Below are 25,249 nucleotides of genomic sequence, written 5' to 3' on the forward strand. Positions count from 1 at the left end.
CTCCTTGATCTCTAATTTGGTGTCACTTCTCCTCTCCCCTCTCCCTTGGCCTCTTCCCCTGAGATTCCCTGAATCTCCCTCCATGCTCTTAACCATGTTTACCCATCATTGGTCCTGGAGCTCCCCAGCCCCTTTCCTAGGCCTCAGGACCTCACCCTCCATCCCGTCTGCCCTGCAGGATGTTGCTGCTGAGCCTGTCCTGGCTGGGCCTCGGGCCAGTGGCAGCATCCCCATGGCTGCTTCTGCTGCTGGTCGGGGCCTCCTGGCTCCTGGTCCGCATCCTGGCCTGGACCTACGCCTTCTATGACAACTGCCGCCACCTCCGGTGTTTCCCGCAGCCCCCGAAACAGAACTGGTTCTTGGGTCACCTGGGCCTGGTGAGTGGCAGGAGGGATGGATCTAGTGTCTCAGGGTGGAAGGGTGGAAATGGGGCTCAGGCTGAGGGGGTGGGCTGAGGTCTGGGATGGCAGAGAAACGCACTCATTCCTCTCCTCACTCACTCATTCCTCTCCTCACTTGCTCATTCCTCTCCTCACTCACTCACTCCTCTCCTCACTCGCTCATTCCTCTACCCACTCACTCATTCCTCTCCGCACTCACTCATTCCTGTCCTCACTCACTCATTCCTCTCCGCACTCACTCATTCCTGTCCTCACTCACTCATTCCTCTCCTCACTCGCTCATTCCTCTCCTCACTCACTCATTCCTCTCCTCACTCGCTCATTCCTCTCCTCACTCGCTCATTCCTCTACCCACTCGCTCATTCCTCTCCGCACTCACTCATTCCTGTCCTCACTCACTCATTCCTCTCCGCACTCACTCATTCCTCTCCTCACTCGCTCATTCCTCTCCTCACTCGCTCATTCCTCTCCTCACTCACTCATTCCTCTCCTCACTTGCTCATTCCTCTCCTCACTCACTCATTCCTCTCCGCACTCGCTCATTCCTCTCCTCACTCGCTCATTCCTCTCCTCACTCGCTCATTCCTCTCCTCACTCACTCATTCCTCTCCTCACTCACTCATTCCTCTCCTCACTCACTCATTCCTCTCCGCACTCGCTCATTCCTCTCCTCACTCGCTCATTCCTCTCCTCACTCGCTCATTCCTCTCCTCACTCGCTCACTCCTCTCCTCACTCACTCATTCCTCTCCTCACTCGCTCATTCCTCTCCTCACTCGCTCATTCCTCTCCTCACTCGCTCATTCCTCTCCTCACTCGCTCATTCCTCTCCTCACTCGCTCACTCCTCTCCTCACTCGCTCATTCCTCTCCTCACTCGCTCATTCCTCTCCTCACTCGCTCATTCCTCTCTTCACTTGCTCATTCCTCTGCTCACTCACTCATTCCTCTGCCTTGCCATGCCAAGCCTTTCTCATCTCCTTGTCTAGGGGAAGTCACCCCTAGCCTGTTTTGAATTCTTTTCCTGACTGTTTTCAGTACACTAGTGAACCTCTGATGGGTTCCTGTGGGAGTGTCAGGGTTACACAGCAGGGATTCACCATTATTTCCACTTTATCCACTGCTGTACTGGAAGCCTCTTGAGCTCGCTGTCTAGAACCCACTTTCTGCCTGGCTCATTTGCTTGTGTCCGCCCATCTCTGGGCTGCAGTTTTCCCATAGGAAGTAGCTATACACCCCCTACCCTCACATCGTGACATAGCTGGGCCAGAAGAGAGATGTGTCCCATCTCCACCCTACCCTTGCAGGGGCATCTTCTTTATCCCCACTAAGCTGTCCCAATGGGTTGTGTTGCCCAACCTGGATAAAAATTGGCCAGTGACTTCCTCTTTAAAGTTATCTGTGACCCTTCAGACCCTGCCCTTTCACTTAGACCTGCTGTCTCCTTTGGGCGATTTGGCATCAGTCTGTTCATTGGCAAGTGGCAGGATTGATGGGTGTGTCCACAGGTGCAGGGTGAGGGAGCACAGGAAGGACTAGCTCTGAGCTTGCTGTGCAGAAGCTGCTCCCTGGTGAGAGCTGCTGTTCTTCCTGACAGACAGTTAGATTCACCTCTTCTCCCCTGGGGGCTGCTGAGAAAGGAAGTTCCACAGTGTGCAGACCCTTCTCCATGGGAGGACCTGGAGCCCGTGAGGCCCAGCCAGGACATAAAAGGATGTGGGGACCAGTCCTGGGGACATGTCCTGAGGCCACATTGCTGCCCACACACCACCCTTATGGAGCCCACCCCACATGACTGTCTATGGGCTGGAGCCACTCCCAGGATGAGAAAATCCATCCTCTTTATTCAAGGTGGGCTTCTCTGTGAACAGACAGTGTGTCTTCTCCCTGTTCCCTGGGATGTAGCCTTGGAACTTAGATACTGCCCCCAAGAGAAGGGAGCAGGAGGGAGTGGAGATTACCCCTATGTGTGCAGAATCTGGACATGCTGTTCATTGCAGAGGCTGTGCCACCTCTAAAGCCTGCAGTGGGACCTGCTGTGGCTCCTCCTGGGAAATGTATTTATTTCTCCAGAGTAATGGAATTAATATGATATCAATATCTACATCTATCTATCTATCTATCTATCTATCTATCTATCTATCTATCCGCCCGTCTGTCTGTCTATGATCTATCTAATCTATGGAGAGACAGAAGAGGGCATTTATTATAGGAATTGACTCATGTCTATGGAGGCTGAGAAGTCCCACTCTATGCCTTCTGCAAGCTGGAGAATCAGGGACACTGGTGGTACAATTCCGTCTGGGTCCAAAGCCCTGGGAACCTGGAGTTCTAATGTCCAAGGGCAGGGGAAGATGGATGTCTCAGCTGCAGAGGAGAAAACAAATTCACCCTTCCTCCACTTTAACATTCTACCTGGACCCTCAACAAATTGGATGATGCCCACCCAGACTGGGAAGGGGAGATCCTTCTTCCTCAGTTTTCCTTCAAATGCTAGTCTCTCTTGAAACACTCTCACAGACATACCCAGAAATAATGTTTGACTGGATATCTGGGCATCCCTTAACCCAGTCAAGTGGACACCTAAAATTAACCATCACAGGAGGTGATGGCCCTTGCCTTGCTTGCAGGTCACCCCCACAGAGGAGGGCTTGAGGGTCCTGACCCAGCTGGTGGCCACCTACCCCCAGGGCTTTGTGAGGTGGTTGGGCCCCATCTTTCCCATCATCAACTTGTGCCACCCCGACACCGTCCGATCTGTCATCAATACTTCAGGTACTCCTGCAGAGCTTGTGGTGGTGGGCACAGGAGAACATGGGATGGCTTCTAGATCTCATCCCCAAAGCTTCTGTGCAGCTCTTGTAGTACTCAGCCCCTTCCTTCCTGCTTCTCTCTCAGCCACCTTCCTCTTTCCTTCCTGTAGTCACCAACCCCAACCTCAGTGTCTCTTCTCTCTGCTGCCATCTTCCCCACCTCCGTGTTGTTCTGGGAACCACTGGGGCCCCGAGAAGCCTTAATCTAAGGCCTTGTCCTGGAGGAATCCCCAAACTTGAAGAGATGGATGGGTACAGAGGCATCCCCAACTTCATGGGGTTAAGAATGGGCCAGGAGGAGATAGGCTGTGACAGATCAGGGGAGAACAAGGTTTCTACTGGGGCAGGCTGGAAGGCTTCCTGGAGGAGGAGTAGCAGGAGCTGGGTCTGGAACGATGAGTGATAATTTTTTTTTAAGCAGAGGCAGGGTGATGCAGTGGGCAATGTTAGTATTCAAGACTCCAGGCAAGGCCTGGCATCAGCCTTGTCCTTCTGCAGGCCCAGAGCAGTGAGAAGGAGTTGTGGTTGTGGGAAGATCTGGGCTGCTATTTCCACGACATTCACCTCTTGTGGGTCGATTCCTTCTAACCCCAGCCTATGGCACTTCCACCATATGCTCATTGCCCTCCTGCTCCAGGCCCCAGGGAGAGACCCCACCCCAGTCTGGAGCCCTACCCTTGCCCTCTGCCCTTCCCATCTTTGAACAGGCCAGGGAGAGCAGCAGAAGGGGTATCACCCAACGGAGACCATGGCTCAGGCCCCAAAATGCTGAGTGACTCTGGTCAGGTCCACGGCTCTCTCTGGGTGCTGAGGTGTCTTTCCATTGTGAGTGGTAGAAACTCAACCCCACACAGTCTAAGCCATTAAAGAGAACCTATTGACTGCAAAGTCCAGGGAGGATGGCCTTCAGGCACAACTGGATTCAGGTCTCACCTAATATCATCAGAATTCTGTCTTTAACTCTTATTCTGTAAATGTGTTTTGTAGAGTGTTGACTTATGCTTGGGTGTTGCAGAACATGTTGGATTGTGCAGGAGCCACGTCAAGGCATGCTGGGTGTGCTGTACCACGTTAGGGTGTATCATTGCTCTATAGTGTTGTTGCAGCCTAGTCCGGCCCCCTTTATGCCCCCCACCCTCCTTTCTTCTTCTGCCCATGGCCTCCTTCCTGCTATGCTGGGCTTGGAGAAAAGAAGTCCAAATCTCTGGCTGGGAGCCACCCTCCATACCCAAAGTCCCTCCTCTATTCCTCTCCATGGACGCTGATGGTCCCCATTCATTCAGATGCCATTACAGACAAGGACATAATCTTCTACAAGACCCTGAAGTCCTGGCTGGGTAAGTAACTGTAGGTGGACGGGATGGGGACCAACTTGTGTGGTCAGGGGAAGGTTCTGCCCTTGCCCACAGCCTTTGGCTGCCCTACTAGGGGATGGGCTCTTGTCAAGTGTTGGTGACAAGTGGAGACACCACCGTCGCATGCTGATGCCTGCCTTCCGTTTCAACATCCTGAAGCCCTACATAAAGATTTTCAGCAAGAGTGCGAACATCATGCATGTGAGTGCCTTGAACTCAGGGTCCCAGCTGCAGCCTTAGGGTGGGGGGATCACATACAATTGGGTCTCGAATGTTGGCTCTCCTGGGTGGGTTTGGGGCCATTGCTCTTCCTCTCTGTGCCTTGATTTCCCCATGAGGTTAATAATCCTCACTAAAAGGTGGTAGGAGCATGTGATGGACTCATGTCTCTGACACTTAGTAGGTGGTCAAAAGGAGTCAATTTCCACATTTTTCCCACAGAATCCCTGTAAACTCAAGAAAAGAATGATGACACTTGCATAGTAGTCATTGCTGAGTACAGATCACTTCAAAACTAATTGGTTTAGAGCAATAAGGGTTTATATTTGCTAACAAATCTGTGGGAATGTTGGCCAACCCTTCTGCATGTGGATGGGATCCCTCATGGTATAAGAGCAGCTGTGGGTCAGGTAGGCAGCTTTGCTTGTGCCAGCTCAGTTCTCTCACATGTTTGGAGCTTTGCTGGCTTCTGGCTGATTTAGGATGGCCTCAGCTGGGACACCTGGACTTTTCTTCATGTGATTCTCTGCCTCTAGACGACACCCCAGGATTGCTCACATGGCAGAGACAGGATTCCAAGGCAGTGAGAGGAGGATGCAATGCTTCTCACTAGTTGTTATTATTTATTTTATTCTTGAGATGAAGTCTCGCTTTGTCTCTCAGGCTGGAGTGCAGTGGTGTGATCTTGGCTCTCTGCAACCCCCGCCTCAAGCAATTCTCCTGCCTCAGCCTCGCGGGCAGATGGAATTACAGGCGCCCACCACCATGCCCAGCTAATTTTTTGTATCTTTAGTAGAGACAGGGTTTCACCATGTTGGGCAGGCTGGTCTTGAACTCCTGACCTCAAGTGATCCGCCCTCCTCGGCCTCACAAAGTGCTGGAATTACAGGCATGACCTGCTGCACCCAGCCAACTTCTCACTAGTTATGGCCTTATCATTTTCACCACATTCTATTGGCCAAAAAAAGTAAAATGTCCACCATGAATCAATGTGGGGCAAAATAGGCTCCATCTCTTAATGGAAGTTGCTAAAAAATCACATTGCAAAAGATGTGGATGCAGGGAGAAGAGAAGAAATGGAGCCAAGCGTTTTGTAAAATGACTAGGATTTTTTTTTTTCTCCTGTGAGCTAATAAATTAGCTTGTTACTTTTGCATGGATTCTGCCAGAAGACACGAGACTTCTGGGTCAAAGACAAAAGTTTATTACTCATGTCTCAGCAAGTGGCATGTGCATCTTGTTGGTTTGGATCCTTTCTCTAAGCCACCCAAATTCCCTGGGGTGATAAGGTGGGCTTCTGTAGATGCCTGCCATATAGTATATTTGCATGATGGGGAGGAGCATTAGGCTTAGAGAATCAGCTTTCAGAGCAAGCAGAATAAGCCTAACTAACGTGTGTCCCAGAGGAGCCATTACCTTATACCCCAAGGCTGTTCTCTGCAAACACAATACTGAGAAATAGCCCAGATTAAGAACCTCAGGGTTGACCGGGTGTAGTGGCTCATGCCTGTAATCCCAGCACATTGGGATCACTTGAGGTCAGAAGTTCGAGACCAGCCTGGCCAACATGGCGAAACACTGTCTCTACTAAAAATACAAAAATTAGCAGGGTGTGGTGGCGTGTGCCTGTAACCCCAGCTACTCAGGAGGCTGAGACAGGAGAATTGCTTGAACCCGGCAAGCGGAGGTTGCCGTGAGCCAAGATCGTGCCACTGCACTCCAGCCTGGGCAACAGAACGAGACTCCATCTCAAAAGCTAACAAACAAACAAAACAAACAAACAAGAGCAACAACAAAACTTCAGAGTTTTGCATTCTTGGCATGCTCAGAAAAAAATGTTCAGGGGGATCACAGGGACTTTTTGTAATTAATTTATAACAATGAAGATGAATCAAGATAATATTTTTTGAGAACTTACCATATGACAGAAATGATGTAATATGCCTATTCCATGGTATATGTGGTCTCATTTAATTTACACAGCCCTGTGAGGTAGAGGATATTTTCCACCCTCTCCCCCATGCCATGACAAATGGTGAAACTGAAGGCCAGAGATGTTAGGGGGATTTCCCAAGTTCACCCAGCTTGTCAGTGAGTCTAAGAGTGGGGGAAAAGGTGTTCTAGCCTGGCTCACTGGCATCAAAGCAGGTCATCTTGATTGCTATTGAGGATTTGACAGGTGAGACCTAGATGAGGGCTGTGAGTTGACCAAGGGTACACACAGCTTAAGAATCACAGCTGGGGCTTGAACCCAGTCATGAGATCTTCATCTCTTAATAGTAACAGCTTCCACTCTCACCCAAGCCTAGTCCTCCCTGGGGATGGGCGTCTGGGACAGAAAACCAGGAGCCTGCCTCTGGGGGAGTCCATTCTGGTGGTTGGGGTTGCAGGGGGACTCAGAGGAGCCAAGGCCTGGCCCCAGCCCTGTTCCCTTCTCTGGCCAGGACAAGTGGCAACGCCTGGCCATGGAGGGCAGCACCCGTCTGGACGTGTTTGAGCACATCAGCCTTATGACCCTGGACAGTCTGCAGAAATGCATCTTCAGCTTTGACAGCGCTTGTCAGGAGTGAGTTCTTGCCCAGGGCCTGGGAACATGGGATGGAGTAGGGGCGTGGGTGTGGGGAGAGAAAAGCCCAGGGAGACAAGAAGAGCCTTCCTGGAGAGGTGATGAGAAGTAGGCATTGAAGGACCAAGAAGGAGAGAAAGAGAGAGAGACAGAGAGAGAAGTTTCCTCCAAACAAGTGGAACTGTTTGGGTCAAGGCAAGGAGGCTAAGATGAGCAGAGCATGTGCAACAGGCAGTTGGGAGACACTTGGAAATGAAGGTGGAGGGGTTGGCAGTAACTAGATCTTAAGGATCTTGAAAAGTCAGACAAAGGAAGATGAATTTTATCCAAGGTTCCTAGGGAGCCATGGAGGTGTTTGAGCAGATGAGACTCATGGTCAGTGCTGAGCTTGGACACTGGACTCTGTGGGACTCTATGGAAGATTGACTGTCATGTAGACGCAGCATGCAAGGATGCCAGGGAGAGGAGGTCTGAGTTTGGTGGAGAAAATGGGGCAGATTTGGGAGAAACTGAATAATAATAGGCAAGAGCAGGTGTTTTGTAAGAGAGAGAGAGGAGATGCCCATGATGGCCAAGCTGTGCCCTGGGGACCTGGGGCAGGAGGCAGTTCACAGAGAGTGGGAGGCAGAGAGTGAAGTGTGCTTGCAGGGCACCCCTTTCTGCATGGAACGTGGTCCTGGGATTCTGGCTGGAAGGTGCTGCCAGGCTTTCATGTGTGTAAGGAGCTGCTTCCTCTCTCTGGACTGGCCCTGCAGGAAGCCCAGTGAATATATTGCCACGATCATGGAGCTCAGTGCCCTTGTAGTGAAACGGAATAGCCAGTTCTTCCGGTACAAGGACTTCCTATACTTCCTCACTCCCTATGGACGGCGCTTCCACAGGGCCTGCCGACTGGTGCATGACTTCACAGATGCCGTCATCCAGGAGCGGCGCCGCACCCTCACTAGCCAGGGTGTTGATGACTTCCTCCAAGCCAAAGCCAAGTCCAAGACTTTGGACTTCATTGATGTGCTCCTGCTGAGCGAGGTGGGCTTCTCTGGGATCTGAATTCAAGAGGTAAAATGGAGCTTCAGGTCAAATGTCAGATTGAAGGACTGGACTTGATCCAGAGGGCACTAAGGAGCCATGGAAGGTGCTTGAGGAAGGGAGGGAAAAGTTAGATAAGTTTTAGAGGTGATTGCATAGAAAGCTGCATAGAAAGCTGCCTGGGAAGAACAAACAGGAGGCCGGGAGGAAGCCTGTGGGGGTAGATCTGGAGGTGACAAGGGAGGGATCCTTCTGGGATAATGGGTCTTCAGAGACTGTTTCAGTTTAGACTCCAGTGACCCCAGAACTAGTGTGATTGGGGTTCTTGTCTCCAGGATAAAAATGGGAAAGAGTTGTCAGATGAGGACATAAGAGCAGAAGCTAACACTTTCATGTTTGCAGGTGAGTGTCCCAGTCTGGGACTACAGTGGGGACAGGGGTCTCTCCACTCCAGGGAAGTGGAGGGCCGGCCCTGAATCACTTTATTCAGCCCAACCTCCCCCTCCCCTCAACCTTCCTGAGAGCCTCAAAGTGTGGGCGCTGTCCACCCTCTGGGTGCTGAAGCAGCCCAGAGATTCAAATCTGCCTGGCTGACCCTCAGGCCGTGACACCACGGCCAGTGGCCTCTCCTGGGTCTTGTACAACCTCGCAAGGCACCCAGAATACCAAGAACGCTGCCGGCAGGAGGTGCAAGAGCTTCTGAAGGACAGTGAGCCTAAAGAGATTGGATGGTGAGTGCAGGTGCTGGCGGCTGTTTCTGAGTCCTTCTCGTTGGTTCTTCTCCCCAGATGGGGGAAAAGGGGAGGATCTTTTTGATGATTCTGCCATTATTGCCTAGTGGAAATAGGAGTAGAGCCCAGAAACGGCTCTACTACTCTACCTAACGGGGGCTAGCAAGGGTAACATTGCATGCTTTGGGGACAGAATGGTCTGGGAGTCCATATTTATTTCCCCACTAACTTGCTATGCAACATTAGTAAAATCAATTCCCTTTTCTGAACAACTTTTCTCCTTTGTAATCTGAGGGTGTGGGGAATTGCTGCCCCACAGGGCTGCTTGGAGAATTAATGGCAAAAACCGCAATGACTTTTGGACCAATCTAATATTATGATTTATCAAAGCATTCTCTTATCAACACATGTTTGTATACTTTTCAGCCTTTTGGTATAAAAGACATGACGTGTTGAATATTGGTGTACCATGATCATTGCTGACATGTCATCTTTGAAGAACAGATTCCTAGAAGTGCAGTTGCTGAGCCAAAGACCATTTGAGTTTTACAATTCAATAGCTCTTGGGAAATCTACTCCTACACACAGATTTTGAGAATGCCAAATTTCCTCATAACCTCCCCAGAAGTGCCTATTACAAAACTAAAACATTTGCCAATCTGATAGGTGCAATATAATATTTTGTTATTTTAATGAACCTAACTTTAAATATGGGTAAACTTGAGCACTGTTGTCACCTGCTGATGAGCCATCCATATCTCTTTTTCTGTGAAGTCAGTTTTTGCATAATTTGTTTTTTCTACTTTGGGTCATACTAGTTTTCTTATTTATTTATAAAAGCTCTTTACATATTAAGAAAGTTATTTCTTTTTTCTGTTATGCAAAATGTTTCCTCGCATTGTCTTGGACTTTATTTTTATTTTTGGTTCATTTATTTGTCACCAAATTTATTAATTAATTTTTTCTTTTATAATTCCTGTTTGTGTTTCTTAAAAAATTATTTAAAAAACCCTTTTATACTCTAATAGTAAAATGCAAAACTCTTGTTTGCCTAATTTTAATAGACTTATATATTTTTAAAAGTTTATTTATTTAACATTTTATCAATATTTTTCACATTTAGAAATGTTTCCCTTTGAAATCTATGTTGGAATCTATTTTTTCTCCAAATGTCTAATTGTCCCAATCAAGTTTAATGAATATTTTGTCCTTGTGTCATGATTCTAAATAGCAACAAATTCACAAGAAACTATATATATATATATCTACACACACATACTATATATAGTGCATACACTATATATATATATATTTTAAGGCAACAAATAAAACCATATATATATATGTCTACCTATCTTAGGCATATATGTATATATATGGTTTTATTTGTTGCCTTCATTTTGTTCCATTTATTATGTAGTCCTACATGAGCAGCATGAAGTCTACTTTTAAAAACACTTTAATATTTGGTAGAGTTTGTTCTGTCTCATTACTTTGTGTTTACAGTTTTTTTTCCCTCGAGTTCCTGTTTTTTTCCATTTGAACTCTGTGATCAGGTTAGTTAGTTTGACAAATACTTTTGAAAATTTTAATTAATAAATTTTTTGGACCTTAGGTGCTAATGTTTGAGTTAACGTTGCTCCTCAGTTCATGGCAAATTCTCACCATTTTTCTACACAATACGTATTTCTTCCCATTTATCTCAAATCTCTACTTCCAGCTCTCCATCAGTATGATTACAAAATGATGGATACTTTTATTTGTAAAATTTGTTGTTGGGGTGGATACATTTTAAAATTCTATATATGTTTTTATTTCACAGATGTTGTGCTGGTTCTTACCTTTTCAGAAATACAGCACTATGATTTGTGCTACGTTTGCAGCACCATGGTTGCATGCTATGATTTGTGCTATATAAATGTAGCACTATGATTTGCAGCACCGTGGTTCTAAGTATATTTATTCTCCTGCTTTTAGCTATGATCTAGTCCTTTTCTCTTCAGTTCTGTAGTGGACACCTGGACTGCTTCTATCTCTCCAGTGCAATGACCATCTTTGCGCATATCTCTTTATCTGCACGTCTGATAATTTCTCTGGGATCTACAGTTGGGAACCAGCTTGCTGGGCTGTAAAACACACATCTTTCCTTGGCCATATCCTGGAGGTTGCCTTCCACATTGGCAGCTTCTGTGCACCCAACTATCAGTGCATGTGACCCCTCTACCCACACCTCAGCCAACCCTTGGCAACACCTACCTTTGGCCATTCTAGCCTCGAATAGATGTGAAGTGGTGTCTCATTGACAGCTAGCTTCCATTTCTATGATAGCCAGTGACTTTGAGCATCTCCTCTTACATTTCTCATGTTTGAGCATCCATGAATTCTTAGATCAAATCCTTTGTCTACTTTTCACTTGGGTCACCTGTTCATTCTCTTGTAGATTTGCAGGAATTCCTGACATATTGAAGATATTGTTGTTCTGGATATCAATCTATCTATCTATCATCTATCTATCTATCTATCTATCTATCTATCTATCTATCTATCTATCATCTATCTATCTATATCTATCATCTATCTATCTATATCTTCGGCATCTTCTGTGAATCTCTTGTCTCTCATTGGAATGTTAATTGGGTCCACTGTATCTTTTATTGCACAGAAATCCTTAATTTGCATGCATATTTATCCCTTATATTTTATCTTGTTTAAGCTTTTGGGATTTTAAGAATTCCTGCTCCTAAGTCACAAAAATTTCTCCTATGTTATCATCTTTTAACGTTATAATTTTACCTTTCTCATAAAGGAAAAGACTCCACCTTGTATATGCAGTAGACAAGAACCTGTTTCTCTCTGTTCCCACATTTCCAGTGGTCTGAACAACTTCCACCACACTATCCATTCTCCAGGGGCGTGTGGACCTTCCTTTAGCAGATGTTAAGTTTCGCCCTATTCACAGGCCTGATTCTGAGCTCTCTACTCTGTTCTATGGATCTGTTTTTCTGTTCTTGCAGCAGTCCCACAGTTTTTTTTACAAAATTATTTTATTTTTATTAGTATGCATTTGCAATATTTCTTAATATCTGGAAGCTTGGGTTCCCCTTCTTCAATCTTTTATTTAAAAATTGACCTAGCTTGGACAGGTCATGGTGGCTTATGCCTGTAATCCCAGCACTTTGGGAGGCTGAGGCAGGCAGATCACTTGAGATCAGGAGTTTGAGACCAGCCTGGCCAACATGGTGAAACCCCATCTGTACTAAAAATACAAAAATTAGTTTGGTGTGGTGGTGCACACCTGTATTCCAGCTACTTGGGAGGCTGAGGCACAAGAATCGCTTGAACCCAGGAAGTGGAGGTTGCAGTGAGCTGAGATCAGGCCACTGCACTCCAGCCTGGGTGACAGAGTGAGAATCCATCTCAAAAAAAAAAAAAAAAAAAAAATTGACCTAGCTCTTGATGAGCTTTAAAATTCTTTCAATTAGAATAACATTTCAAAGTTCCAAAAAGAATCCAGCTAGATTTTTTATTAATTGCATGAAGTATATTGATTAGTTTAGAAATAATTGACACCTTTACAACATATGGTCATCCCACCCTACAGTGTGGAGTGGAGATTATTTATTCAAATAACTTTATAAGCCCTTTGTAGAGATGTTTTTTTCCTGCTTTTGTTACCTCTTTATATAATTTTAAATACTTTTTCACACAAACAAATGAACACTTTTGTTTGTGAGATGGAGTCACTCTGCCTCCCAAACTGGAGTGCAGTGGCGTGATCTCGGCTCACTGCAACCTCTGCCTCTCAGGTTCAAGGGATTCTCCTGCCTCAGCCTCCTGAGTAGCTGGGACTACAGGTGCCTGCCACCATGCGTGGCTGATTTTTGTATTTTTAGTAGAGATGGGATTTCACCATGTTGGTCAGGCTGGTGTTGAACTCCTGACCTCAAGCGATCCTCCTGTCTCAGGCTTCCAAAGTGCTGGGATTACAGGAGTGAGCCACTGCGCCCCGCTGGAATGAGCACTTTTAAGAGACACCTTCTGAATATTGTTTTGCTCAGAAATACCTCCAAAACACCAGGTCAACTTTTCTTCTAGTAGTTTTGTGGCTTTGGTTTTCTAATGCTTACATCTTTGTTGCTTCTGGAATTAATTTTGTTATAGGACTGAGGGTCAGAGGGAGGTGGTGAGAGGGTCTCCAGGGGCAGCAGGAGGGCCGTGTTTGCTCCCTGGACAATTGTTGGGTGTTTCCTCATGGACGACCTGGCCCAGTTGCCTTTCCTGACCATGTGCCTGAAGGAGAGCCTTCGGTTGCATCCCCCAGTCCCTACATTCTCCCGCGGCTGCACCCAGGACGTGGTGCTCCCAGACAGCCGGGTCATCCCCAAAGGTGCCCTCCATGGCAGGGGAGGAGGGTCCTGGGCAGGGCGGTGGTCCCAGCAGGCAGCTCGGACCTTGTCCTTACTGTCCTCTCCTGCACAACAGGGAATGTCTGTAGCATCAACATCTTCGCAATCCATCACAACCCCTCAGTCTGGCCAGACCCTGAGGTGCTGCCCCTTCCTGTTTCTCCATCCCCGGGGCCTGGTCGGGGGAGGGGTCTTGTCCCAGAAAACCAGATACTCCCTCTCTACTCCACCCACATCTGTCTTATGTGGGGGTGGCTGGGTGTCCTGAGAGGCCCCATCAGCAGCCTTAACTTGCCTCCACCCCAGGTCTATGACCCCTTCCGCTTCGACCCAGAAAACGCCCAGAAGAGGTCACCTATGGCTTTTATTCCTTTCTCTGCGGGGCCCAGGTGAGGCCAGGGGGTGTCTGAGGTGGGCATGGGCTGAGGGTGGCACAGATGGCTGGCTTGTCAGATGCCTGACTTGTAGGACCACGTGTTTCTGTGATAGGGGTTTTAAAGAAGATCCTAGGAAAAACGGTGTGCACAGAGCCTCCTGCCCCGTCTGGTTTCAGTTGGGGCTGGGGTCTGGGTTAGGCTCTGGGAATATGCAAGCCCACATGGGGGTCCCAGACACAGCTTCCCCCCTGTCTGCCCAAGGTGATCTGGGTGGGGTTGGGGGTTCCCGGCCTGGTTCCTGGCGCAGTGGGACCGGGATCTGGGTCCTGGGTGCAGTCAGACCCTCCACCCTGGCCCCCAGGAACTGCATCGGGCAGACGTTCGCGATGGCAGAGATGAAGGTGGTCTTGGCGCTCACGCTGCTGCGCTTCCGCATCCTGCCCGACCACAGGGAGCCACGTAGGAAGTCGGAGATTGTTTTGCGTGCGGAGGATGGACTTTGGCTGCTAGTAGAGCCCCTGGACTGAGTCCTGCAGTGACCCACCCACCTACCTTTGCATCACCTACCTTTGCACCAACTACCTTTTCAGATTCCCGGGAATAAATCTGTGCTGGCTCCTGTGTCTGAGTCCCGCGGAGAGCCAGTAGGGGGCGCTAGAGGACTGCAGGGATCTAGGGCCTGGCTGGGAAGAGGCGGGGAGATGTCTCTGTGCCCAAGATACTGCCTGCCTCTCTGGGTGAGCACAGGATCCCCGTGCTGAGGGCGGCATCTCCCAGAGCCTAAGTAAAGACTCCCCCCCCCCAAATAATTGTGTATTCTGATATAAATTTTTGCCAATTTAGAATCCCTGTTTTTTAGCTAGGTGCATAGCAGCCTGAAATACAGATCACATTTGAAAACCTTTCTTGAAGCTCAATTGGTTAAGTGACTGTGGCTGTCCCATGTGGAGAAGCCAAAGATTATGTGGTAATTCTGGTAACCTTTCTTAAGAGAAAGCTGCGATAGTCTCTCTGCTCAGTCCTCCCCTCTTCCTTCCTGCTGCTTGCAAGATTTTTTTTTTTTTTTTTTTTTTTTTTTTGAGACAGGGTCTCACTTGTCGCCCAGGCCAGAGTGCAGTGGCTCACTGCAACCTCCACCTCCTGGGTTCAAGTGATTCTCCTGACTCAGTCGCCCGAGTAGATAGGATAACAGGCGCCTACCACCACACCCGGCTAATTGTATTTTTAGTACAGACGGCGTTTTGCTATGTTGGCCAGGCTGATCTCAAACTCTTTTTTTTTTTTTTTTTTTTTTTTTTTTTTTTTTTTTTTTTTTGAGACAGAGTCTCGCTCTGTCGCCCGGGCTGGAGTGCAGTGGCGCAATCTCGGCTCACTGCAAGCTCCGCCTCCCGGGTTCACGCCATTCTCCTGCCTCAGCCTCCGAGTAGCTGGGACTACAGGCGCCCGCCACCGCGCCCGGCTAATTATTTTTTGTATTTTTTAGTAGAGACGGGGTTTCACCGTGGTCTCGATCTCCTGACCTCGTGATCCGCCCGCCTCGGCCTCCCAAAGTGCTGGGATTACAAGCGTGAGCCACCGCGCCCGTCAAACTCTTGGCCTCAAGTGATCAGCCCACCTCAGCCTCCCAAAGTGCTGGAATTGCAGGTGTGAGAATAAAAATTCTTGAGTTTCAATTTTTATTTTAGAATCAGGGGCTAACGTGCAAATTTATTACAAAGGTATATTGCAACATGCTGAGGTTTGGAGTATGAATGACTCCATCACCCACGTAGTGAGCATAGTATCTAATAGGTAGTTTTTCAGCTTTTACCCCTCCCTGCTTCCCCTGTCTAGTAGTCCCCAGGGTCTGTTGTTCCCATCTTTATTACCATGTGTATCCAATGCATAGCTCCCACTTATAAGTGAGAACATGCAATATTTTGTTTTCTGTTCCTGCATTAGTTTGCTTAGGATAATGGCCCCCAGCTGCATCTATGTTGCTGCAAAGGACATGATTTTGTACTTTTAATGACTGCATAGTATTTCATGGTGTATTTCTACACATTTTCTTTATCCATTCCACCACTGATGGGCGCCTGTGTTGATTCAGCATCTTCGCTATTGTGATTAGAGCTGCGATAAACATGTGGATGCATGTGTCTTTTTGGCAGAATGATTTATTTTCCTTTGGGTGTATACCCAGTCATGGGATTGCTAGGTCAAATGGTAGTTCAACTCTCAGTTCTTTGAGAAATATCCTAACTGCTCTCTACACTCCATTAGTTTAGTGGCTGAACTAATTTATATTTCCACCAACAGTGTATAAATGTTCCTTTTTCTCCATAGCCGTGGCAACATCTGCTATTTTTTGACTTTTTAACAAATTGCTTGCAAGATTGATGTGGCATCTGGAGCTCCATCTTGGCCCATGAGGACAGGGACTGCTATTTAGGGCAGATGGGGCAGATGGCTAGAAGCAGTCAGGGTCTATGACCCTAGATCCATGCTGTGACCTGAATGTTTATGTAGCCCCCAAATCCATACATTGAAGCCTAGTCTGCATGTGGTGGTATTAAGAGGGGAGGCCTTTGGGAGGTGATTAAGTTGTGAGCGCTCTGACTTCGTCAGTGAGATTACCTCTTATAACAGAGACCTGAGGGAGCCTGTTTGCCCCTTCCACCATGTAAAGACACATGCAAGGTGCCATCTATGAGGAACAGGCCCTCAGCTGACACTGAACCTGCAGGCACCTTGATCTTGGACTTTCCAGCCTCCAAAATTGTGAGCGATAAATACCTGTTGTTTATAAACTACCTAGTGTGAGTTACGTTACAGCCAGAATGGGCTAAGATAATCCATATCCCCTTGGAATTGTGCTAAACACCACCTTGAAGTTGTATTATAAATGTCAGAATCCCAGTCTGCTATTCACTAGCTGATTGGCTAGGGGAAAACTCGTTTATCTCTGTAGCCCTGGTTTTGTTTACCACTTAATAGTATTCACCTCATTGGGCTGCTGTGAAGACTGAACAAGCTGGTATCTACAACATCCCTGAGCCACATCTGTTGGGTATTAGTGGTCCATGAGGGTTAATTGCCTCTCTTTCTCTTCTTTTTGCGTCACATTTGAAGTTTTGACATTTTAAAAAATCACAAGAGGTTGCTTTAAGATTTGGGATGCATGGCAACCTTCTCTTGAGGAAAATTCATTCGAGTATTTTGTGTGCTCAAAATATCCGTTATTACATCCGAGAATCTACAGTGGACTTTGGTGAAAGGTTGGCCCAAAGCTTAGAACGGAAAAAATTATTTTTTCCAGAGAGGCACGACCCGGAATTTATTCTTGTCTAAAAAGTTCGGGTCATGAAGGTTTTCAGTAGTGAGAGGAAGGTAAAGGGTGTGGGCTGGGGTGGGGGTGGGGGGTGGGCCCGCCCCCGCCCCGCCCCTTTCAGCACCAGGGACAGCGACTGCACCGGGACTTCCCCCTGTCTGACTGTAGGGGCTCCCGCGGGGCACAGAGTCCAAGGACTGAGCGCCTTTCAGGGGCCAACAGATTGGGAACCTGGAAGGATTTTTGGCTGCAAAATAAGAATGGAACATTGCAAAACGAAATAAAGAACTATTTAATATATTCTAAGCTGAAAGTCAATTTGTTTTTCCTTCCCTTTCAAGTTTAAGTTTCATAAATAATGCATGCTTATAGAAGAAATTGCAAGAAATAAAAATCATCCATAATTTCAAAATGTCACAATAATCACTGTTTATATTTTCCTGCATATGCTTCCAGTTTTTAATTCATATGTGATCTTTTTACATATGAAAATGTTTATTTACATCTATATAGCTGTATCGTATCGCATTTCCAAGTAATTTTGTTTACAAATGCTATTTTTCTGCCAAATGAGCACATGAAAAGATGCTAAACATTATTCCCATTATGCAAACCAAAAGCACAATGTGATGTCACCTCAACACCTACAGGATGGCTAGCATCTAAAAAAGGGAATATAACAAGTGTTGGAGAGGATGTGGAGTAATCGGAGCCCTCATCCATTCCTGGTGTGACTGTAAAATGGTGCAGCTGCTGTGGAAAACAGTCTGGAGATTCATGAAAAAGCAAAACATAGAATTATTATATGACCCAATTCCACGATATCATATTAAGCTCCTAGGTTCGTACTCAAAAGAATGGAAAACAGTCGTTCAAACAAAAAAGCTTGTACATTCATGCTTATAGTAGCCCTATTCACAATTGCCAAAAGGTAGAAAGAACTCAAATATCCATTAACAGATGGATGAATGAAGAAAATGTCATCTATTCGTACAATGAAATATTACTCAACCATTAAAAGGAATGAAGTACTGATACATACTACCACTTGGATGAACCTTGAATACATTATAGTGTGTGAAAGAAGTCAGACACAAAAGATCACATAGTGTGTGATTTATTTATAAGAAATGTCCATCTGGGTGCGGTGGCTCATGCCTGTAATCCCAGCAGTTTGAGAGGCCCAGGCAGGCAGATCACTTGAGGTCAGGAGTTCAAGAACAGCCCAACCAACATGGTGAAACCCCGTAGCTACTAAAAATACAAGAAAAATCAGCTAGGCATCATGGGATATGCCTGTAATCCAAGTTACTTGGGAGCCTGAGGCAGGAGAATCACTTGAACCCAGGAAGCGGAGGTTGTGGTGAGCTGAGATCATGCCATCACGCCACTGCACTCCAGTCTGGGCAACAGAGTGAGACTCTGTCTCAAAAAAAATAAAAATGTCCAGAATAGGCAAATCTATACAGACAGAAAGGAGATTGGTGGTGTTAGGAGCTCTGGGGAAGTGGGAATAGGAAGTGCTAACGGGGTCAGGATTTCCTGTTGGGTGGTGAAGATGTTCTGGACCTAGAGAGTGATGAAGTTTCCACAACACTGTGAATATTCTAAATGCTACTAAATTGTACACTTTAAAATGGTGAATTTTGTGTGAATTTTACCCAAACAAAAAATGCTATTTTATCTCAAATTTTTATTAATTTGGGCACCTCACACAATATGCTGTTAACATCTTTCCATGACATCAAATCATTTTATGAAACATTATTTTGTGGTTTTAAAAAATATTTGAGTTATGTACTCAAACCACTCTATTTCTTAAAAATGGCATGATGTTACAAAATGATATAAAAGTGCTTTGTCTCACTTTGCAAGAATTGTCTTCATACAAGTTGACAGTTTGAGGTATCATTGGTTACAAATTGAGTAACTTCATCAAATAACTTTTGGGGTAAAGATTTCATTTTCAGAGCAATAGATAATAACTATTTTTTGTCTTTCTACTCAATATATGGGTAGTTGACATACCACAGTCACAGTGTTATAGTATTGTGTTTGTCTATGTACTTACAGTGAGTTTTGTACCTTCAGATGATTTCTTACTGCTCGTTAACGTCCTCTTCTTTCAGATTGAGGAACTCCCTTTAGCATTTCTTTTAAGACAGGTCTGCAGATCCCTTAGGTTTTGTGTGTCTGGGAAAATCTTTATTTCTCCTTCATGTTTGAAGAATATTTTTGCTGGATATACTATTCTAGGATAAAAGTTCTTCCCTTCGGCACTTTAAGTATGTCATGCCACTCTCTCAGCATATGAGGTTTCCACCAAGAAGTCTTCTGCCAGACATATTGGAGCTCCTTTTTATGTTACTTGTTTTTTTTCTCTTGTTGCTTTTAGGATCCTTTATCCTTGGCCTTTGGGAGTTTAATTATAAATCTTTTTTTTTTTTTTTTTTTTTTTTGACAGGATCTGGCTCTGTTACTCAGGCTATAGTGCAGAGGCATGATCTCAGCTCACTGCAACCTCTGCCCCCTGGGCTTAAGCCGTCCTTCAACCTCAGTCTCCCAAGTAGCTGGGACTACAGATGCATACCACCATGCCTGGCTAATATACATATATATGGTAGATACAGGGTTTTGCCATGTTGCCCAGGCTGGTCTCAAACTCCTGGGCTCAAGCAATCCACTTGCCCCGGCAACCCAAAGTGCCGAGATTACAGGCATGAGCCATCCTGCCCAGCCTAACTATTAAATATTTTGAGGAGGTAGTCTTATTTGGATTAAATCTGCCTGGTGTTCTGTAACCTTCTTGTACTTGAACGTTGATATCTTTCTCTAGGTTTGGGAAGTTCTGTTATTTTCCTGATCTCTCTCCACCTCCTCTTTAAGGGCAAGAATTGTTAAATTTGCCCTTTTGAGGCTATTTTCTAGATCCTGTAGGCATACTTCATTTTAAAATTCTTCTTTCTTTTATCTTCTCTGTGAATTTTCAAATAGTCTTTCTTCAAGTTCACCAATTCTTTCTTTTGCTTGATCAGTTCTGCTGTTGAGGGACTCTGATGCATTCTTCAGTATGTCAAATGGATTTTTCAGCTCCAGGATTTCTTTGGTTCTTTCAAGTTATTTCAATCTTGGTTCTTCTTAATTATTTCCATCTCTTTGTTAAATTTACCTGATAGGATTCTGAATTCCTTGTGTTATCTTGAATTTTACCAAGCATTCTCAAAACAGTCATTTTGAATTATCTGCCTGAAAGGTCACATATCTTTGTCACTCTGGAATTGATCACCGGTGTTGTATTTAGCTCATGTGGTGAAGTAATGTTTTCCTGGATGGTCTTGATGCTTGCGAATGTTTGTCGATGTCTGGGCATTGAAGAGTTAGGCATTTACTGTAGTCTTTGTGGTCTGGGCTTGTTCGTACCTGTCCTTCTTGGGAAAGCTTTCCAAATATTCAAAGGGAATTGAGTGCAGCAATCTAAGTCTTTGGTAACCACAGCTGTATCTACACAGGGAGCACCCCAATCCCAGTAATGCTGGGACTCTTGCAGATTAGTAGAGGTACTGCCTTGGTTGTCTTGGGTAAGATCTGGGAAAATTCCCTGGATTCCCAGGCACAGACTCTTCTCTTCCCTTACTTTTCCCCAAACAAACAAGTCTCTCTCTCTCTGTGCTGATCTGTCTGGAGCTGGAGGAGGGTTGACACAAACACCCCTGTGGCATCTACCACTGGGACTGTGCTGAGTCAGACCCGAGGCCACCGCAGCACTGGGTCTTGCCCAAGGCACACAGCGACCACTGCTTGGCTACCACCTGTGTTGACTCAAGGCCCAAGGGCTGTATAATCAGCATGTGGTAAATCTAGCCAGGCTTTGTGACCTTCCCTTCAGTGCAGTGAGTTCCCCACATCTCTGGTGGGTCCAGAGATACTGTCCAGGAGCTGTGGCCTGGAATCAGGGACTCCAGGTTCTCCATCCCACTGTGGCTAAGCTGGTACCCAAGCTGCAAGACAAGGTCCCCTTTACTCTTACCTCTCCTTTCCTCAAGCAGAAGGAGCTTCTCCCCGTGGCCACTGTGGCTGGGAATGTGCTGGGTCACACCTGAAGCCCGTATGGCACTGAGTCTCACCCAAGGCCTGCAACAAGTACAACCCAGCTACCACTGATGATTATTCAGGGCCTATGTCCCCTTTAATCCGTAGGTGGTAAATCCTGCCAGAACTGGGTCCTTCCCTTCAAGGCAGCATGTTTCCTTTGTCCAAGGGTGTGTTTAGAAATGTTGTCTGGGAGCTAGAGCGTGGAATGGGAGCCTCAGGTTGCTGTCTGGTACCCTATTCTGCTGTGGCTGAGCTGGTATCCAAGCTGCCTCTCCTCAAGCAGAAGGAAGAAGTCTCTCCTGGAGCAGCAAGCTGTGCTGCCTGGAGTTGTGGGAGGGATGATGCTTGCCAAGACTCCCTTGGCTGCCCTGGCTGGTGCCTTACTAGGTTGTGTGCACCCCAAATTCACTGGCTCTGAGCCCAGCGCAGCACCAGGACTTGCCCCAGAACTGCAGTCCTTGTAGCTGGATTTACCACGTACTGATTGTAGAGCCCTTGGGCCTTTAACAAACATAGGTGATAGCCTTTCAAGTTTATTTAGGACCCTGGAGCACTTTAGCCTGCAATGGTGGTACTAGCTGGAACTCAGGTTCTGACCACCGGGATGGACAATTCCCTTCTGACTAGGGCTGGCCTAAATGCTTCCTCTGTCGGCACTGGCTAAATTCTACCCCATGTTGCTTTCTGCTGTGACAGAGCAGCGCTGAGTTTCAACGCAAAGTCCCATAATCACTGTGCTGTCTCCCCTCCACTCAAGCACACAGATTCTCTCTCAAGCCATGAGGCCACTTCTAGGAGATGGGGAAGTGTTAGTGTAGGCAATTTAAGACTCTTTTGGCCAGGCACAGTGGGTCACTCCTGTAATCCCAGCACTTTGGGAGGCCGAGGCAGGCAGATCACCTGAGGTCAAGAGTTCAAGATCAGCCTGGCCAGCGTGGCGAAACCCTGTCTCTACTAAAAATACAAAAATTAGCCGGGCGTGGTGGCATGACCCTGTAGTCCCAGCTACTTGGGAGGCTGAGGCTTTAGAATCACTTGAACCCAGGAGGCAGAGGTTGCAGTGAGCTATCGCGCCATTGCACTCCAGCCTGGGCAACAAGAGTGAGACTCCATCTCAAAAAAAAAAAACAAAGAAACAAAAAAAATTTACTCAGTAGGCACTCCTTTTTTTTTTTTTTTTTTTTTTTTTTTTGGTGATGAGTATCACTCTGTCTCCTAGGCTGAAGTGCAGTGGCATGATCTCAGCTCACTGCAACCTCCGCCTCCTGGGTTGAAGCGATTCTCCTGCCTCAGCCTCCTGAGTAGCTGGGATTGCAGGCACACACCACCATGCCCAGCTAATTTTTTGTAATTTTAGTTGAGACGGGGTTTCTTTTTTTTTTTAAGACGGAGTCTCCCTCTGTCGCCCAGGCTAGAGTGCAGTGGCGCAATCTCGGCTCACTGCAAGCTCCACCTCCCGGGTTTCACCATGTTGGTCAGGCTGGTCTCGAACTGCTGACCTTGTGATCTGCCCGCCTCGGCCTCCCAAAGTGCTGGGATTGCAGGCGTGAGCCACTGCGCCTGGCCCAGTAGGCACTGTTTAAGAGCAGGCGTCACACAGTAGAAACTCTATGTAGACCATGAGTCACAGAGTGGGCACACTATGAAGAGCAGGTGGCAGCAGTAGGCACTCTTTATGTAGAGCAGGCAGCAGTGAGTAAGCACTCTTTATCAGGAGCAGATGATACTCAGTAAACACTCTTTATATAGAGCAGGTGGCATCTATAGGCACTCTTTATCTAGAGCAAGTGGCATTCAATGGGCTCTCTCTCTCTTTTATTTTTTTGTGAGACAGAGTCTCACTCTGTTGCCCAGGCTGGAGTGCAGTGGTACGATAGCTCACTGCAACCTCTGCCTCCCGGGTTCATGAGATTCTCCTGCCTCAGCCTCCCGAGTAGCTGGGATTATAGGTGCCCGCCACCACGCCCGGCTAATTTTTGTATTTTTAATACAGATGGGGTTTCACCATGTTGGCCAGGCTGGTCTTGAACTCCCGACCTCAGATGATCTGCCTGTCTTGGCCTCCCAAAGTGCTGGGATTACAGGCGTGAGCTCCTGTGCCTGGCCAGTAGGCACTCTTTATGTATTGCAGGTGGTACTGAGTAGGCACTTTTTATGTAGCGCAGGCAAGAGTAGGAACTCTATGTAGAGCAAGCAGCACTCAGTAGGCACCCTTTACAGAAGGCAGCCCACAGTAGGTACACTTTATGAAGCACAGGTAACACTCGAGCAGGCAGCACTCAATAGACCCTCTTTACGTAGATCAGGAAACACTCAGTAGGAAGTCTCCATATAGAGCAGGTGGTATCAGTAGGCACTCTTTATGTAGAGCACTTGGCACTCAGTAGGCATGCGTTATGTAGACAGCACCTGGTGCTCAGTGGGCACTCTTCATATACAGGGGGTGTCACTCAATAGGCACTCATTATGTAGAGCAGGTGGCACACAGTAGGCACTCTATGAGGAATATCAGGCACTGAGTATACAGGGTTAATGTAGAGCACCAGGCACACAGTAGGCACACTTTATGGAGAGCACTTGGCACAGAGTAGACAGGATTTAGCACCTGGCACACAGTAGCTGCCCTTCATTTAGAGGATTGGCACACAGTAGAAGTACTTTCCATGCAGCCTTTGTGCAGAGTAGAGACTGGCACACAGCAGCTCAAGTGCTAGTTGCCACCCTTTCCCTTCACTCCTTTTTGGGGCTCCCTCCTCTTAGGAGCCCTCATTATCCCCTTCTAAGGCCCTCATCCAACATCCCACTTCCCAGATGGCAAGACTGAGCCCAGGAGGTGCAGTACTGACCAAAGTCAGAGCAAGGATGAGGCAGAATGAGGACTCCATTCAGGGTTCCCTGGCTCTGCCCTTCCCCTGCCTGAACCCCATCTGTTCCTTCTCATCCTTACCCTCCACGTCCCCGCTCTGTCCTCTTATACTGAGTCCAGCCTCTAGATTTGCTTTTCCAGCTGGGCTCTTAATCTCCAGAATCTGACCCGGGTAATCCTCAGCGTGGCTGGATTCTTTGTTCCCGCTCCTAGCAGCCAGGTCTCCAATAGGGCCCTGGGCTGCCTGGAGGCAGGACTTGAAATCCATCCAGCAGCAGGGGGATAGAGGCTTGTCTCTTCCAGGTTGCCTGATTCAGCACCCAGAAGTGGTGCCCGGTGTCCTACTGGCCCAGGCTTAGAGAGGAGCACAGGAGATGATCTGGAACAAGGCTTGGCCTGACCTGGCTCACTTGACACCTGAACCCTCAAGTTCATGCTTTTATCTGCCACACACTCAGGAGGCGCTCTTTAAGAGCAGGTGTCACACAGTAGAAACTCTATCTGACCCCTCTCTGCTTACTCTCCACCTTATGTGGGAGGTGCTGAGACCTGAGGATCCAGTGCCCGTGCTGTGTCACCCTGAGCTGGTTCCTCTGCATCGAGTTGGTCCCCCACACCCAGGTTTTGGCAGGCTGCCCAGACATGGGAGGGGCACCCAGGCTGTGGGGATTGGCTGGCCATGCCCAGCCCAGCCCAGCCTCCCACAGCCTTCCCTGCAACAGGGGCCAGGAGCAAAAACCTCCCAGAAGAAGGGGAGAGGAGGTTGTGTGGGACAAGGTGCTCCTGACAGAAGGTGCCAGGGTGGGGGTGGTGGGCCGGGGGCATCCTAGCCTGTGATGGAGATGGGCACTGGGCAAGGGGTTGGGTGCACACAGAGGTGAGCCCTGGCCTTCCCACATTCTCCATTGCTGCCCAAGGCCCAGGCAGCTCCTGGTTGCTGGCTTGGAGGATGAGTGGTTTTCTAACTGAAACCAAGCCCCTGGCAACCTTCCAATGATTCAGGCTGGGCCTTTCTGGACTTTAATCAGTTTCTCTCTCTTTCCCAATCTAAGTGCTTACCAGCTAACTGGAGGCTATTTGGCTGCTGGT

At 47.3% G+C, this 25,249-nt stretch overlaps 2 protein-coding genes across 2 annotated transcripts in view; one reads left to right on the forward strand and one right to left on the reverse strand.

The window, feature by feature from the left end:
• Window positions 1-25,249, reverse strand: part of LOC129459690 (putative zinc finger protein 861) — a 250,172-nt gene that overhangs the window by 105,911 nt on the left and 119,012 nt on the right. The gene's annotated exons all lie outside the window — the stretch shown is intronic.
• LOC129460824 (cytochrome P450 4F8) lies at window positions 180-14,419 on the forward strand. The gene is made up of 12 exons (XM_055239256.1): window positions 180-377; window positions 3,030-3,174; window positions 4,496-4,549; window positions 4,641-4,768; window positions 7,231-7,352; window positions 8,108-8,378; window positions 8,714-8,780; window positions 8,980-9,109; window positions 13,363-13,496; window positions 13,592-13,656; window positions 13,822-13,904; window positions 14,254-14,419. Exons 1-12 carry the CDS (start codon window positions 180-182, stop codon window positions 14,417-14,419), a joined length of 1,563 nt encoding a protein of 520 aa, XP_055095231.1.

Source organism: Symphalangus syndactylus, chromosome 13, assembly GCF_028878055.3.
Source record: "Symphalangus syndactylus isolate Jambi chromosome 13, NHGRI_mSymSyn1-v2.1_pri, whole genome shotgun sequence".
In the NCBI taxonomy this organism is placed as follows: domain Eukaryota; kingdom Metazoa; phylum Chordata; class Mammalia; order Primates; family Hylobatidae; genus Symphalangus; species Symphalangus syndactylus.

What these genes read in the sequence shown, in the direction of transcription:
- LOC129460824 (XM_055239256.1), top strand. Translation starts at nt 180, where the DNA reads ATGTTGCTGCTGAGCCTGTCCTGGCTGGGCCTCGGGCCAGTGGCAGCA. An exon ending in TTTGACAGCGCTTGTCAGGA is followed by an intron (nt 7,353 to 8,107) that starts GTGAGTTCTTGC and finishes CTGGCCCTGCAG; the next exon opens with GAAGCCCAGTGAATATATTG. An exon ending in CAGCCGGGTCATCCCCAAAG is followed by an intron (nt 13,497 to 13,591) that starts GTGCCCTCCATG and finishes CCTGCACAACAG; the next exon opens with GGAATGTCTGTAGCATCAAC.